General features: G+C 39.8%; 1 protein-coding gene across 1 annotated transcript in view; it reads left to right on the forward strand.

The window, feature by feature from the left end:
- The window catches only part of Ryr2 (ryanodine receptor 2), a 415,387-nt gene that overhangs the window by 233,708 nt on the left and 167,186 nt on the right, over positions 1 to 14,493 (forward strand). Inside the window, exons 40-46 of the mRNA XM_059263016.1 lie at positions 2,367 to 2,640; positions 3,136 to 3,250; positions 4,544 to 4,676; positions 6,988 to 7,091; positions 10,551 to 10,686; positions 11,709 to 11,895; positions 14,309 to 14,414. Coding sequence (XP_059118999.1) covers positions 2,367 to 2,640; positions 3,136 to 3,250; positions 4,544 to 4,676; positions 6,988 to 7,091; positions 10,551 to 10,686; positions 11,709 to 11,895; positions 14,309 to 14,414 — 1,055 coding nt within the window. The remainder of the gene's footprint in view (positions 1 to 2,366; positions 2,641 to 3,135; positions 3,251 to 4,543; positions 4,677 to 6,987; positions 7,092 to 10,550; positions 10,687 to 11,708; positions 11,896 to 14,308; positions 14,415 to 14,493) is intronic.

Here is a 14,493-nt window from a genome sequence, read left to right on the forward strand (position 1 = left end):
GAGCCATTGGATCCACATTCTTAGCACTGCATTTCTAAGATCCTACCAATTTTAAGATACAGCACTGGTTTAGTAAAGGGTCTTTCTAGAAAAAAATAGAAATCTTATTCATAAAATTATGTTTTAGAGACGAAAAAAAAAAGATTGAGGTAGGCCATCATCTGCCAGAGTTCTAAGTTTCTTTCTTTTTTTTCATGATACATTTTTATTTCACACTTGCAGGGTGTAATGGCATCAGTGTTTAGCCATAGGAACATAAAACATTAATTCCAAGCAACCATACTGGATGTTCAGGCCCCCTCCAGTCCCCATCCCCACTATACACATAATGCATATAATATTAGAGGTTTAAAAAAAAGGCAGTATGCACAAAATACCCTTTGACCAAGTACTCCTCAAGAGTCTAATGCTGACCAGTGTGATTTTTTTTTCAGTTCTAAGCATCTTAAAAAAATAAAACATTAACTGTAACAGTACAGGATACTTGAACATCTCTCCCAAGAGTTCTAGTCCTCAGTGCTAAAAATAAATATATCTGCATCCCTTATGCACATTCCTGGACTTGAACAAAAAGTAAAAGCAGCTTGGTGATGTCACAGGTTAAGGGTCATTATGAACTTTTGGAGAAAGCTGGGAAATTCCTATCCAATGGGTCTCCACAAGCCCTGTCAACTCACCCCAGCTCCAGGGTGGAAAAACCCAGCTGTCCACTAGCAATCCAGGGCTATGAAAAGAGGGGGGACGAGGCTGGGAGGGCTCTGCACAGCTAAGGCCTCTACAGTCCCTTATAGTCACATATCACAGAGAAAGCCAAAGGAGAGTCCTGATGACCAGAAACCCAGAAGCTGAAAAGAGGCTACTTATTTTGTGCCTATATATTATTTAAGGAAAAGCAAATCTACCAATTTTATCCAAACAAAAATAATGGAAAGAAACTTAGAACTCTATGTGAGTTAGAACTTCCTAAGTTTCTAATGAGTCACATTTGCTAACACATTTATGGCTTTTACTTGTTATCATAATGAAATTTTGAGATGTGTGGGAATATATTGACATTTCTTTCCATTATTTTTGTTTGGATGAAATTGGTAGACTTGCTTTTCCTTAAATAATATCTAGGCACAAAATAAGTAGCCTCTTTTGAAAACCAGCCAATGTATGAATGATAGAAATTAGGTCTCACTACCCCTCAGCTGCATCTACCCTACTGAACTTAGATGCTTTCATTTTAGTTTAAGATGCTTAGAAAATTCTACTGTCTTTAAATTGACCATGTTGCATGTTATGCCACAGATAGTCTTGTATATCTGATATGATTTTTCAGTTTAGTTAAAACTGATCAATCAAACCCTTTTAGAGGCATTTTAAGTGATAATTTTGATCCAAATTTAAATAAAACCATATAGATGTATCCATGAACCATATCCATGTAGCAGAAAACTTAGTTGAGGAAATAGCTGGATAACCAAGCACCATGATGAGTGTTCCATGGTGGACCTTTAGAGGTGGAATGATGTCAAACCTTCTGGGAAGAAAATCAGAAAAAAATAAACGGAAGCAAGAGTTTGGGCACTTTGTATTCTTTGACAGATCTGTGGACTCTCAACAATAGTTTTGTCACTTTTCTGTTGTTTTGATAAAAAATTCCCAGACAAAAAGCAAATTAGGGAAGAAAGGGTATATTAAGGCTTACAGTTCCCATGAGGTAGAATCCATCATGGTGAGGAAGGTATGGCAGCGGGAGCATGAGGCCATTGGAACACATTCATTGTGCACAGGAAGCAGAAAAAAACAAGTGGGGCCAGGTTATAAAATCTCAAAGCCCTTCACCAGGGACATACATCCTCTAACAAGGCTCCACTTCCTGAAGGGTCTATAACCTTCCCAAACAGTGCTACTCACTGGAGACCAAGTGTTCAAATACATGAGCCTATCAGGGATGTTTCTTATTCAAACCATAACAACTTATAACTTTGAGACAGCTTATCTTAATTAAAAGAGATATCATTTAGACAGAAGTGCTTATTTTTTCATCCGTAATAAACTACATCTCTATGGAAAGAGTGATGGTATTTAAATGACATTTGTTAAGAATATATATATGGTTTTTCTCTGTGTAGCAGCAGCACCTTTCCTGGAACTCACTTTGTAGACCAGGCCCTCGAACTCAAAGAGGTCCGCCTGCCTCTGCCTCCTGAGTACTGGGATTAAAGGCGTGCACCACCACCGCCCAGGGTTAAGAATATTTTAAGTATCCTTAATGTGTCCTAACTTTTGTGATAGCAGCTTGGGGTTATGAGGTTATAGAGTTGGAATGTCTAACTGATGTGTCTTTTCTCACTGCTTGACACAAACCTGCCATGCAGCCAGTCTCCAGCAATTGATTTCTGAGACTATGGTGCGGTGGGCTCAAGAATCTGTCATCGAGGACCCTGAGCTGGTGAGGGCCATGTTTGTGTTGCTGCATCGACAGTATGATGGCATCGGGGGTCTCGTCCGGGCACTGCCAAAGACCTACACTATCAATGGTGTCTCTGTGGAGGATACGATCAACCTGCTTGCATCGCTCGGTCAGATCCGATCCCTGCTGAGTGTGAGGATGGGCAAAGAGGAAGAGAAGCTAATGATTCGTGGATTGGGGTAAGCTATGCAGCCACAACAATCTTTGCTTATGCATTTCTTCTCATTTTATCAAGTTAGCAATGCATAAGAACACTAATACCAAAGCTCTGACTGGATTATGGGATGATGCCAAGTATTTTTTCCCTAGAGAATAAGCTTTTAAACTAAATTAGAAAGTTGCTCACTGGGTCATGGGCAACCTGGGTGGGGGTTCATCCCTGAAGAAAACTGACCTTTCATTCCTCAGTAACATAGAGAGCTCCTCAGTTAGGGTTCTGTCCTTATGAGCCTTCCTCCATCCACACTGGATGTGGACTTATGCAGGTCTTGTACAGGTAATCAGAAGAGTTGAGAGTTCATGGCTATGGTACCCCTGTTGTGTCCAGAAGACATTTTGCACAAAATGTATTAACATGTACCTATTTACATTGAACAATACATTTAAAAATTGATAAGCACAAAGGCCCTTTATTCTGAGCTCTGCTTTACTGCTGTCTCTCCTATTCTTTCTAGGGATATCATGAATAACAAAGTGTTTTACCAGCACCCCAATCTCATGAGGGCCCTTGGAATGCATGAAACAGTGATGGAAGTCATGGTGAATGTCCTTGGAGGTGGAGAGTCCAAGGTAAACTAAAGCCTTGACTTCAGGGTTTGGTTTAGCCTTCTGTAGTGACTACAGAGAAACTACAAGAATGATTATTTCTTTAGTTGACTGGTGTTTAGGGAACACTAGTTGTCACATGCATGCCTGCATGTGTGCGTCACACACACACACAACCTTGAGTCTGAGAGTTGTAATTAGCTATTTGAATTTTCCTTAATATTGAAAAAGAAATTCCTACTCTATGCTTTGTCATTTGTTGTCTCCTAAATGAGTCTACTTAAAGGATATCCAGCAACTTACAAAGAGCATATCAGTTTTTTAAAATTAAGTCACATCTCATCATAAGTACAAAGCACACACCAGTACTTCAGACTCAGCCATTGCTAGGATTCAGACGACAGTGGATGCACTAAATTTCTGAGCAAAATGATCAATGACTGGACAGGATTATTCTGGAATGGGTTTGTGGTAAGACTTTAGAGTTAAATTTTAAGTATATACAATTTACAACAAAATCCACAACAGCAGTATGTTTAGAAGAACATAGTGAAGAGCTCCAGCATTTCATGTAAATCAGCACAGTTTCATAATCTGACATGCAAAAGTCATACCTAAATTTAAATCACACTGTGTATTTACAATATGTATAAGCCTAGGTTTTCCATGCCCCATGCATAGACAAATATATAAAGACCTTCACAGTGTACTGAGTTCAGGAAGAAACATATAGGATAAGGTGAGAGGCATATGTCAATGCTTACCAGATAGCTCTTCTGGCCAAGACCTTTGCAGGGAAGAGCATGGAGGTTGTGAAGCCCTGAAATGTCAACAACCACAACAACAACAACAATTGATGCTGATAAAAATATCCCATTGTGAAACTCCAAGTTCTGAACTTACTGTATTGTATCTTCCCCTTCAGTTTCTAAGTTCTTAACATCCATATTTTCTGAATTTAACAAAATAGAATCAGAGGGATTATGTAGTTTCCCAGGTAGGCACAGATAATTGTACAACCAGGTAGCACAGCTGTGTCTGTGTTGGTCTGACTCCATAGTTAGGCTCAGGCTAGCTGTAAGTTTAGGGCTAATTGAAGATACAAATGGGGATGCCGGTGGGATTTGTGAGTCAGTGTCAGGCTTGATGTTTAGCATCTCAAGGACTGAGTGAATCACAGGCTGCATGTTTGAAGGTTCTTAGTATCTGAGTTTGGTTTTCATGGGTATAGATGGGTTGATAGTGTCATAGTGGCCTCACCTTCTGAGCTCAATCTTATCATTTGTTTCAGCAACTAACTGGATACTCTTTATACAGGAAATCACCTTCCCCAAGATGGTGGCCAACTGTTGCCGTTTTCTCTGTTACTTCTGTCGTATAAGTAGGCAGAATCAGAAAGCCATGTTTGACCATCTCAGTTATTTACTGGAAAACAGTAGTGTTGGTCTTGGTAAGTTAATGTAAGATATTAATTTAATCTTTAAAGGAAAAATAAACTGTATAGGAGTTGGAAAGTTGGCTTGGTGGTTATGAGCATTCACTTGCTGGTCTTGCAGAGGACTGGTGCTCTGTTCCTACAACCCATGTTAGATGGTTCACAACTTCTTATAACTACAGCTCCAAGAGATCTAATGCCTTCTTCTGGCCTCAACAGGCACCCTTACTCAAGCATGTGTGCACATACTTGCACATACATAATTGCATAAACATAAATAAAATAAATATTAAAAATAAGATGTATATTAAATTTAAATGTCCATATTTGGGCAGAGGATGTTCTTAAAAGAAACACACACATACACACACACACACACACACACACACAGAGAGAGAGAGAGAGAGAGAGAGAGAGAGAGAGAGAGAGAGAGAGATTAAACTGGTCAATGGGTGAATGAAGAGGTGTTCAGTGTCTCTAATCTCAGCCAAGTACAAATGAGAACCACAGTGAGCTGTCACCTCACACCTGCTAGACGAAAAATAATAGTAACTATTGACAAGGGTGTAGGGAAATGGAATACCAGAATACTTATAGTGGAAATCATAATTGCTCTAGTTGTTATGGAAAACAGTGCGAAGGTTCTGGGAAAAGTTAAAAGTAGAATTACAAGGCTCATAGGATGGCTCATTTGATAAAGACCTGAATTCTATCTCTGGGACCCATGTGTTGGAAGAAGAGAACTGACTCTCAGAAGTTGTCCTCTGTATTCCCCATGTGCACCATGACATGGATGTGCTCATATGTGTATACATGTACACACACAAATATATAAATGTAATACAAATTTTAAAATACAATTAAAATATGATACAACAGTTTGACTTCAGTGTACATGCCCACAGAAAGGAAAATCAGTATGTTAAAAGCACATCTTGGGGCTGAAGAGATGGCTCAGAGGTTAAGAGCACTGGTTGCTCTTCCGGAGTTCCTGAGTTCAATTCCCAGCAACCAAATAGTGGCTCACAACCATCTACAATAAGATATGGTGCCCTCTTCTGGCACACAGGCATACATGTAGATGGAACACTGTATATGAAATAAATAAAACAAAAAAAAATTTTAAAAAAGCACATTTTTACTCCCATACTCATGCCAACACTTTCTCAATAGCCAGGCTATAAAACCAGTCCCAATGTAAATAAAAGGATTGGTAAAGAAAATGTGGTTTATAAACACAATGCATAATCAGATGGAAATTTCATCAAATGCAGTGGATGGCCTGCATATCACCTTAAATCAAGTGCTGTACACATTAAGGTGGATGTCCCGTGTTCTCCCTCGGTGTGAATCTGAAAATGGAGTCCACTGAAGCAGACAGTGGAACTGTGCTTCCTAGGTCCTGAGAGAACTAGACTGAGGACATACCAGTCAAAGGTTATACAACTTTACCATAAGTGGTGGCTCATACCTCTGATCCCATCGCCCAGGCAACTGAAGCAGGAAGATTATCCTGAGTTTGAGATCAACCTGGACAACATAGTGAGTTCTAGGTCAGGCTGAGCTACAGTATGAGATCCTGCATCACCAGTACCCCAGACAAAGCTACCAATTTTGACTTAGATAGTAGGCACATAAGTTAATTTTCTCACCATTGTGATTAATATCTGACAAAATGCAAATTAAGAAAAGGAAGGGTTTATTCTGGCTCACACTTTGTGGCTATAAAGTGTTATTGTAGGGAGGCGTGGCGGCAGTGGCACTGATGTGGCGGTAGCCAGGAAGCAGAGAGAAAGGAGGATGCAGGCAGCCCTCAGCTGTCCTTACCCTTTTTTATTCAGTCCAAACCCTCTGCCCATGGAATGGTGCCACCCATATTTAGGGTGAGTTTTTTCATTCAATTAACCCAACCTAAAATCACATTCACAGACACACCCAGAGGTTTTTCCACCTGAGAGATTTTTTTTATACTGTCTAGTTTATGATCATTTTTAAAGATCACAACACCCAAACACCCAAACATGTGGTTGCGGCATCAACAACAGTATGTTGTATTTTTAAAAATCGCTGAGTAGATCTGAAGTGTTCTCATCATAAACTTGGTAAGACCCTAAAGTCTTGCATGTCCATTCTTGCAACTGAGTCCTTTCACAGTTTGTACCTGTTTCAGTCACAATAAATGTACACAATTTTAGTTGTCAAAGATATTACATTGATTCAGGCTAGTATAATATACATGTCATTTAGGTGTTAAGTATGGGAAAGTGTATTTTCCTACACTCTATTCATAGTTCCAGCACAATTATTTTCTCTTAATTTGAATTAGCTTCACCAGCCATGAGAGGTTCAACCCCCCTGGATGTGGCTGCAGCTTCAGTTATGGACAACAATGAACTTGCCCTCGCTCTACGGGAGCCGGATCTGGAGAAGGTGAGCCATGCTCCTACCTGGAGTGTCTATGAACTGTACCTTAGGTGCAGCTGTCTTGAGAGTTCTTCAGTATAAACACCTGTGCTGAAGTGGTATTCATATCATTGCATGTGACTATAATTCTGTAACATGTCTTATATTTGACTTAATTCTGTTCCCCATTCTGTAACACTGGGTCTGATGAAGACGAAGAAGTTTAGGTTGTCTCTCTTGCCACAAGAGTTTTCTGTGAAATAGGAATCACCTTTCAATGACTGGTATAGTTTTTCATGATCTCTGCTGTTTTTATTTAAACATATAATTTTAGTTTCCCTAAGGATATTTTTGTCCTCTCATGTATACATTTTCTATCACACAGATATTCATATGTTCCAGTGAGAATGCCAGTGAAATTGCAAGGCTGGGTGCTCTAAGCTTATCTAACCACGTGTGTTGACCAGCATGCATGGAATGTTCCCCAAAGTTTGGCTGCAGAAGCCTTCCGTGTGGTCATTTATTCCTTCTCTAGAGTCCTGTCTGTCATTTCTTTACAGATGTGGATCATCTTAAAAGGATTCCCTCATCCTCTTCCCAGGACTGCTAAAGGCTTCCCGTGTCACTGGATGTAAAAGACACAAGTTTCCTCAGTGCCATCCACCCCCATATCCACCACTATCCTGCCCCTTCTCTTTGTTCTAGCCACATAGCTCTCACTACAGCTGGACAGGCCAGAATGCGTCTCTGTCTCAGGGCTTTGTACTCACTGTTCCCTCCACCTGCCAGGTCCTTCCTACTCCTCTTAGCCTGTGGCTCTTTGCCAGATATCTTTTCATCATGACTCCAGAGTCATGTTTGTGATTAGCTCTTCCAAGCCCTGCTATTTAAAGTTGTAAGTTGTTCCTGCCTTCTTTAGCTGTTTCTATTATTTCATGACTTAATTTTCTCTTATTGAAAGCATATATACTTGCATATGACATATCATGTATATGTATATAAGTATATATTTCATTTGGTTTCTATTTATATGATCATTTGTGTCATACATATATGCATACATGTAATGTATATATTCATATAACATTTAACAGGAAAACTTTCTGAGAAATGCAGTTCCATAGCATCTTTGTGATGCAAACATCATAGAATGTACCTTCCCCAAACAAGACATTTGTGGCATCTCCAGAGGCTGTGGTCTTTGAGGATCATGATCATATATGAGCTTGATCACCAGTTGACACTGTTAGGTAGCTCACATGCAGATTAAGAATTGCTATGTTTATGTGTTTCTTAAAACCCACTCCCTACTGATATTGCTGCTGGTGATGTCAGCATTTTTGCAAATGCTTGCCCAGCTTCAGAGAAGGTGTTGGCACTGGGGGATACCTGAGTGTACCTGTTACAGGTGTAAGGCTGTGAACTCTTCCCAAGTCCCCTGACATGCTAGATCAGTGTCAAGAAGTTTCACATCTCTGACTCTCAGAGGAGACTTTGCTCCTATATGTCACTTAAAATCTTTTTTTTTATATAACTCCTTAAAATAGTTAATATCTAAACCCTTGATAACACCAAATATAGAGGGAGAATGTGGAGCAGCTGGACACTCCTGCCAAGGAGCTGTTGAATGAATGTTGCACACTGAGTCTGAAAAGCTTCCCAATAGTTTAAACATGCACTCTTTACAATGGACTATACACATAGCCTTCACATTCCTAGTGATTTGCTCAATGGAAAGGAATCCACCACTGTATAGATTGGTAAGTGAAGCTGTGGACTGTCTGTCCATGTGTAGTGGATTGCTATTCAGCAAAACAAAGTAATTCGGTATTAACTTCTAATACATGGTGACTAAACCTCAAAGTCATTATACCACATAAGAGAAGTCAGGTACAGGAAGATACATGGCCCATAATTCCATGTGTGAATATTATTGAGAATACAAGCTAATTTGTCCTGAAAGAAAGCAGTTCATGGGGAGCTATATATATATATATAATGAAAGGGGTTACAAAGGACATAGAATACCCTGGAAGGAAGATGGAATGGTCTAGGGTATTTTCAGAAATATGCTCCTTTCATACCACATTGAATTTGTACCTTAAGTTGACCATTCTCTTGACCATCACTTGCCTCAATGCTCCAGACATAAAAGTCTTAGCTATAACATTTGTTTCTAAGCTGGATAGAACTCTGTTTGTCAAGTTATTCTTGTAATGCTTTGTCACCTTTGGCTATGACTTCTTTAGGGATAGATTTCTTCTTATGTCTCAATTCCACATGAAATGTTATGCACTGTTAGTATGCCTATGAAATGAAGTATTTTAAAAGATAAACCAAGCAGGCATTTTTTTTTATGTGCTCATTTCTACGGCACTGAAAAGTACTGCTGATGGGCAGGCTGCGCATCTCTTAACCATGATGCTTGAAAGCCACCATGGTTAAGATGTTAGTGTTTTCTGGATTACCAAAAAATTATCACACATATATAATGAAATATTTGATTCAGTGTTTTTAGTGCACCTGACTTTTGAATGTGACCTGTTATTTGAAGTCAGATGTAGATTTTTTTGTTTGTGACTTCATGGCAACGCTAAAAAATTTTAGATGTCACAGCTTTGGGCATTTTAGATTTTTGGATTGCAGATAATCAGCATGTATATCAAGTTTTTATGGACACTGATACTGACTCGAGGAACATAAATAACATACTTAAAAGGATGCACCCTGTGGGTGAGACATGTCTAGTCACAGCTGAGGAGATCTGCCTCTAAGTTAGGGTTACCCCACTTAAGAACATTCTCATACCTGCCCCACCATTAGATGGATGAATGAATCACTTCTCTCCAAGATTCTTTTGTATCTCAAACAAAAGTTCCTGCATTCAGATGGTTTTACGGCCCCCCTCTTTACCAGCTGAGCTATAGGAGGATGCACTCAGGTGGTTTTTAATTGGACCAGAGGTCATTAGACATTCAGAGGTATTCAGATATTATGACTTTGGTATGCAAAGTTCTTGAGTTATGTGGTATGGAATTCAAGAACATTTTCTTATAGAATTCATTCATAGTTTTGATGGCTACATTTTGTTGTATTTTAGTATTTAGTATGTATTATTCTTATTAAAGCTTAACTAGAGAGAATTTATGTCAGTTATGATGTTAAAAAGAATAGTAAAAAGGATACATTTGTTAGGGCTGGAGAAATGGCTCAGTAGTAAGAGCAATTGCTGCTCTTTCAGAGGACTCAAATTCTGTTCCCAGCATCCACATCAAGTTGATAGCTGCCTACAACTCCAACTCTAGGAGATCAATTTTCTTCTTTGGCTCCCCTGGGAACCTGCACTCAGGCGTACATATACATGCATACAAATAAATGAAATGCATATGTTTTAAACCACCCCTGGATAATCTCATTCTCCAGACTAAGTTTAGGCTCATGTTAATTCCAATGAAGGCTAACCCCTTGCTTATCATTTGTTTGTAGGTAGTTCGCTATCTGGCTGGCTGTGGGCTGCAGAGCTGTCAGATGCTGGTGTCTAAGGGTTACCCAGACATTGGGTGGAATCCAGTTGAAGGAGAGAGATACCTCGACTTTCTCAGATTTGCTGTTTTCTGTAACGGTAGGACATGACTGCTTGAGGACACATAAAATTGTGTGAAAATAAGGGTTCTGGGGCTGGAGAGATGGTTCAGTGGTTAAGATCACTTATAAGCTCCTGTAGAGGACCCAAGTTTTGTTTCCAGCACCCATGTGGGACAGCTCACAACTGCTTATAACTCCAGCTTCAAGAGATCTGATACCCCCTTATGGGGCATCTGCACTCTTATGCACACACAGGCATGTATATATGCATAATTAAAAATAAAAATTAATGTTTTTTAAAAATGTAAAGAAAACAATGGTTCATCATAGCGTTTTCATATGGGAAATGAATATAAGAGATTGCACATTTTATTTAATAAATAGTTTTCTTTCTACAGCAATAACTAATACTATATTTTTTTACATGGATTATACTTTCATTGTTTAATTTGAAATCTGCATGTACCTTCTAGATTTTTGCATTTGGGTCTTAAGGGTTGAGATTGCAGTACCTTCTCCCATAACAAATAGTTTGTTTCTGTAATATTTTGCTGTACTTGGAAAATATTATCAAAGAAAGTAGAACTTCCTTCAAGGCCCTCGCTGACAGCCTGTAATAGCCAGCTAGGTCCCAGGTCCCAAGACTCCCAAGATAGCAGTGTCTCGTGGGGATAAGTATCCAGACACACAAGTCTCTGAGGGTCATTCAACATGTAGACCATAACAATATATATAAAAATTGTGATGTGTGTTGAGTGTTGAATTTATGGGCCAGTGAGATGGCTTAGTAGATAAGGTGCTTGCTGCCAAGGCTGACCTCTTGACTTCCATCCCTGAAACCCACAGGGTAGAAGGAGAGAAACAATTTCTGCAGGTTGTTTTCTGGCTTCAACGTGGTGTGTGAACTGACTCCCGCCCCCCATAAATAAATATAATTTAAAAGCTGAATTTACTGTTATAGTATATTTCTAAGGTATACTGTTTCTTTAAATGAGAAATGCTTATGATATATGGTCCCTGGAAGTCTTATATTTTGTTACATTACTCTTTTGACTGCAGGGGAGAGTGTGGAAGAGAATGCAAATGTTGTGGTGAGGTTGCTCATCCGGAGGCCCGAGTGCTTTGGTCCTGCCTTGAGAGGGGAAGGTGGCAATGGCCTCCTTGCAGCCATGGAAGAAGCCATAAAAATAGCTGAGGATCCTTCTAGAGATGGCCCTTCCCCAACCAGCGGATCCAGCAAAACCCTGTAGGTCTGCCATGCACACCCTCAGCAAGTGCTATCAGCCCACCAAGGTTGACATGTATTTGACATTTTGCTAATTACCATTTCACTGTCTGACACTGAAGAGTTTCCCCATTGAAAAATGAGTGTCTTAGACAAGAAGAGTGTGGAGTTGGTTGTTGGACTAGGCTAAATGAATGAAGAGATGAGCTGGGGAGATTGTGTAGATTTAGGAGATGCATTTTGTGGGTATTTTCAGGCGTCCTAGGCAAAAAGCACAGTTCAGAAGCCTGTATCCTTGACAGTGGGATGTAATGTTGTCATCTCCAAGGTGTTTGGCCACATTATAGCTATCCTGGGATAATACAGCCCACAGGCCACAGGCAGCAAGCACCTTTATCTACTGAGCCATCTCACCGGCCCATAAATTCAACACTCAACACACATCGCACATACACCTGCACAGTATAGATGATGAGAGGTAAGCCTCTGAAACTTGAGTCAGGTCTAGTGGTAGTGAGATGATTGTGTGTGTGTGTGTGTGTGTGTGTGTGTGTGTGTGTGTGTGTGTGTACCTACTTGTGCAGGCACCTGAGGGAGGTACTGTTTGTCCTATTCTGTCACTTTTTAACTTATTCTCTGAGACAGAGTCACTCATTGGACTAGGAAGTAGGCTGGCAGCTCACAAGCCATAGCAATCTTCCTGAATCTGCTCCTCCCCCAGCACTTGGGTTACAGACATATGTGACATGCCTGGCATTTTATGTGGGTCCTGGTGATTTGAACTGAGGTCCTTATGCTTATGATGCAAGCTCTCTTTCCTGCTGAGCCATCTTTCCAGTCTTCCAAGATGAGTTCTTACAATGTTATCAGGTAGGGAAAGAGACCTTTAGTAAGGGAATGGGGATTCAGCCAGGTGAGTATGATGGTAGCATCCAGGAAAACAGACACAATTCTGAGGAGCAGAATGCTTGGTTAATGTACTAGAGATAGATGTGTGGCAGAAGACACCAATACTGGTGTCTAGTAGGGCACTAAGGCAATGCAGATAGGCATGTGTCATAACCTTTATAGTCTTTTAATCTGTAGAGGTGAATGTTCTCTGAGGAGGTCAAATACCCACACTGCTAGTGCAATTGTAAAGATAAAACATAGGGCTCAGAGGGGACAGACTTGCAAGTAAACTTTAGTCTTTCCACAGGTGGAAGAGGCATAGAGCTTATGTGGTTTATCAGGTAGACATAGATAGTTAAGGCAGTCCTTAGTTGATCTCACAGTGGGAAGTACATCAAGAGAGCTCAGGCCAGGACCATGTTAGCCAGTGTGTACACAAAAGCTTGAGACCTCCCTCGTGGGCATGTAAGGCTACTCACTGTCACTCTGCAGCAAGGAAGGACATGGGCCCCAAAGTCTGTCCATATTTGCATTTTATCAGCAAGATAATGGAATGTTTGCAGAAAGAAAATCTTGAGGAGGTAGAGAAAGAAACAGACTATATTGAATATGGGTAATGGAGTGAGGGTAGGGCAATTGGTTTGGGATAAATGAGTAAATGAAGTTATATTTCTAAATGTTACTCCAGATCAAACAGGATACATGGGGTCTGACATATGTTATCATATATGATGCCTTTGGTTACCCTTTCTCTATTTGAGTGCTACTTAGAAAATCACTCTTAAACTTATTTCACAATAATCTTTCCACCATTTCTTTTGTTAATATCCTGTTTGTCATTAGAAATGAACACTATATATATGTACATGGCATATATATATATATATCATATACATATATGTGTTGTATATGCGTATGTATTTCTCTATATATGACATAAAAGCAAAAAGAGACTATTTGGTGATGAGAGAATGAATATGAAAAAAGTAGACTGTTGTACATTTTTGAAAATACCATAATGAAAGCCATTTGTTTGTACACTAGCTCAAAAGATTAACAGAAAAAAAGAAGCAAAGAGGCTGGAGAGATGGCTTGGTGGTTAAGAGCACTCGCTGTTCTTCTGGAGATCTCCTGTGTTTGGTTCTCAGTACCCAAATCAAGCAGCTCAAAACTGCATGTAATTCAAGTTTTGGGGCATCTAGCACCTTGCTCTGGCCTTCAAGGGCATTTCAGACATGCATACATTAACAAACACACACATACTCATAAATAAAAAGAAAATAAATCTTTAAGATTGGAAAAAAAAAGCAAATGAGCAATCATCCCCTTTTCCCTTGGCAGGAATCTTAATATGCCCTTGCAATGTGTTCTTGGTAATAGAGTTCCAATTCTGATCCTGAACTCTTGGTTATTTTGTTTGAAAAATATCTCACTAGTGTATCTGAGATGTGTGAAAATACTGATAGGGAAAGGGCACTCCCTCTCCTCTGAGCACTTCACCTTCATTTACTTTCCATTTCTTTTGGAAAAAAATGCCCAAAAGTGATACAGAAGAGGAGGAAGATGATGCCATTCACATGGGGAATGCGATCATGACCTTCTATGCAGCTTTGATTGACTTGCTTGGTCGCTGCGCTCCTGAAATGCACGTGAGTCTGTTTGGGGGCTGGAGGGCAGCATTGATACAGTCATCAGTGCTAGAACATCATGGGTGGCAGAGCTCACAGC

The sequence above is a fragment of the Peromyscus eremicus genome, chromosome 5, assembly GCF_949786415.1.
Source record: "Peromyscus eremicus chromosome 5, PerEre_H2_v1, whole genome shotgun sequence".
Classification (NCBI taxonomy): domain Eukaryota; kingdom Metazoa; phylum Chordata; class Mammalia; order Rodentia; family Cricetidae; genus Peromyscus; species Peromyscus eremicus.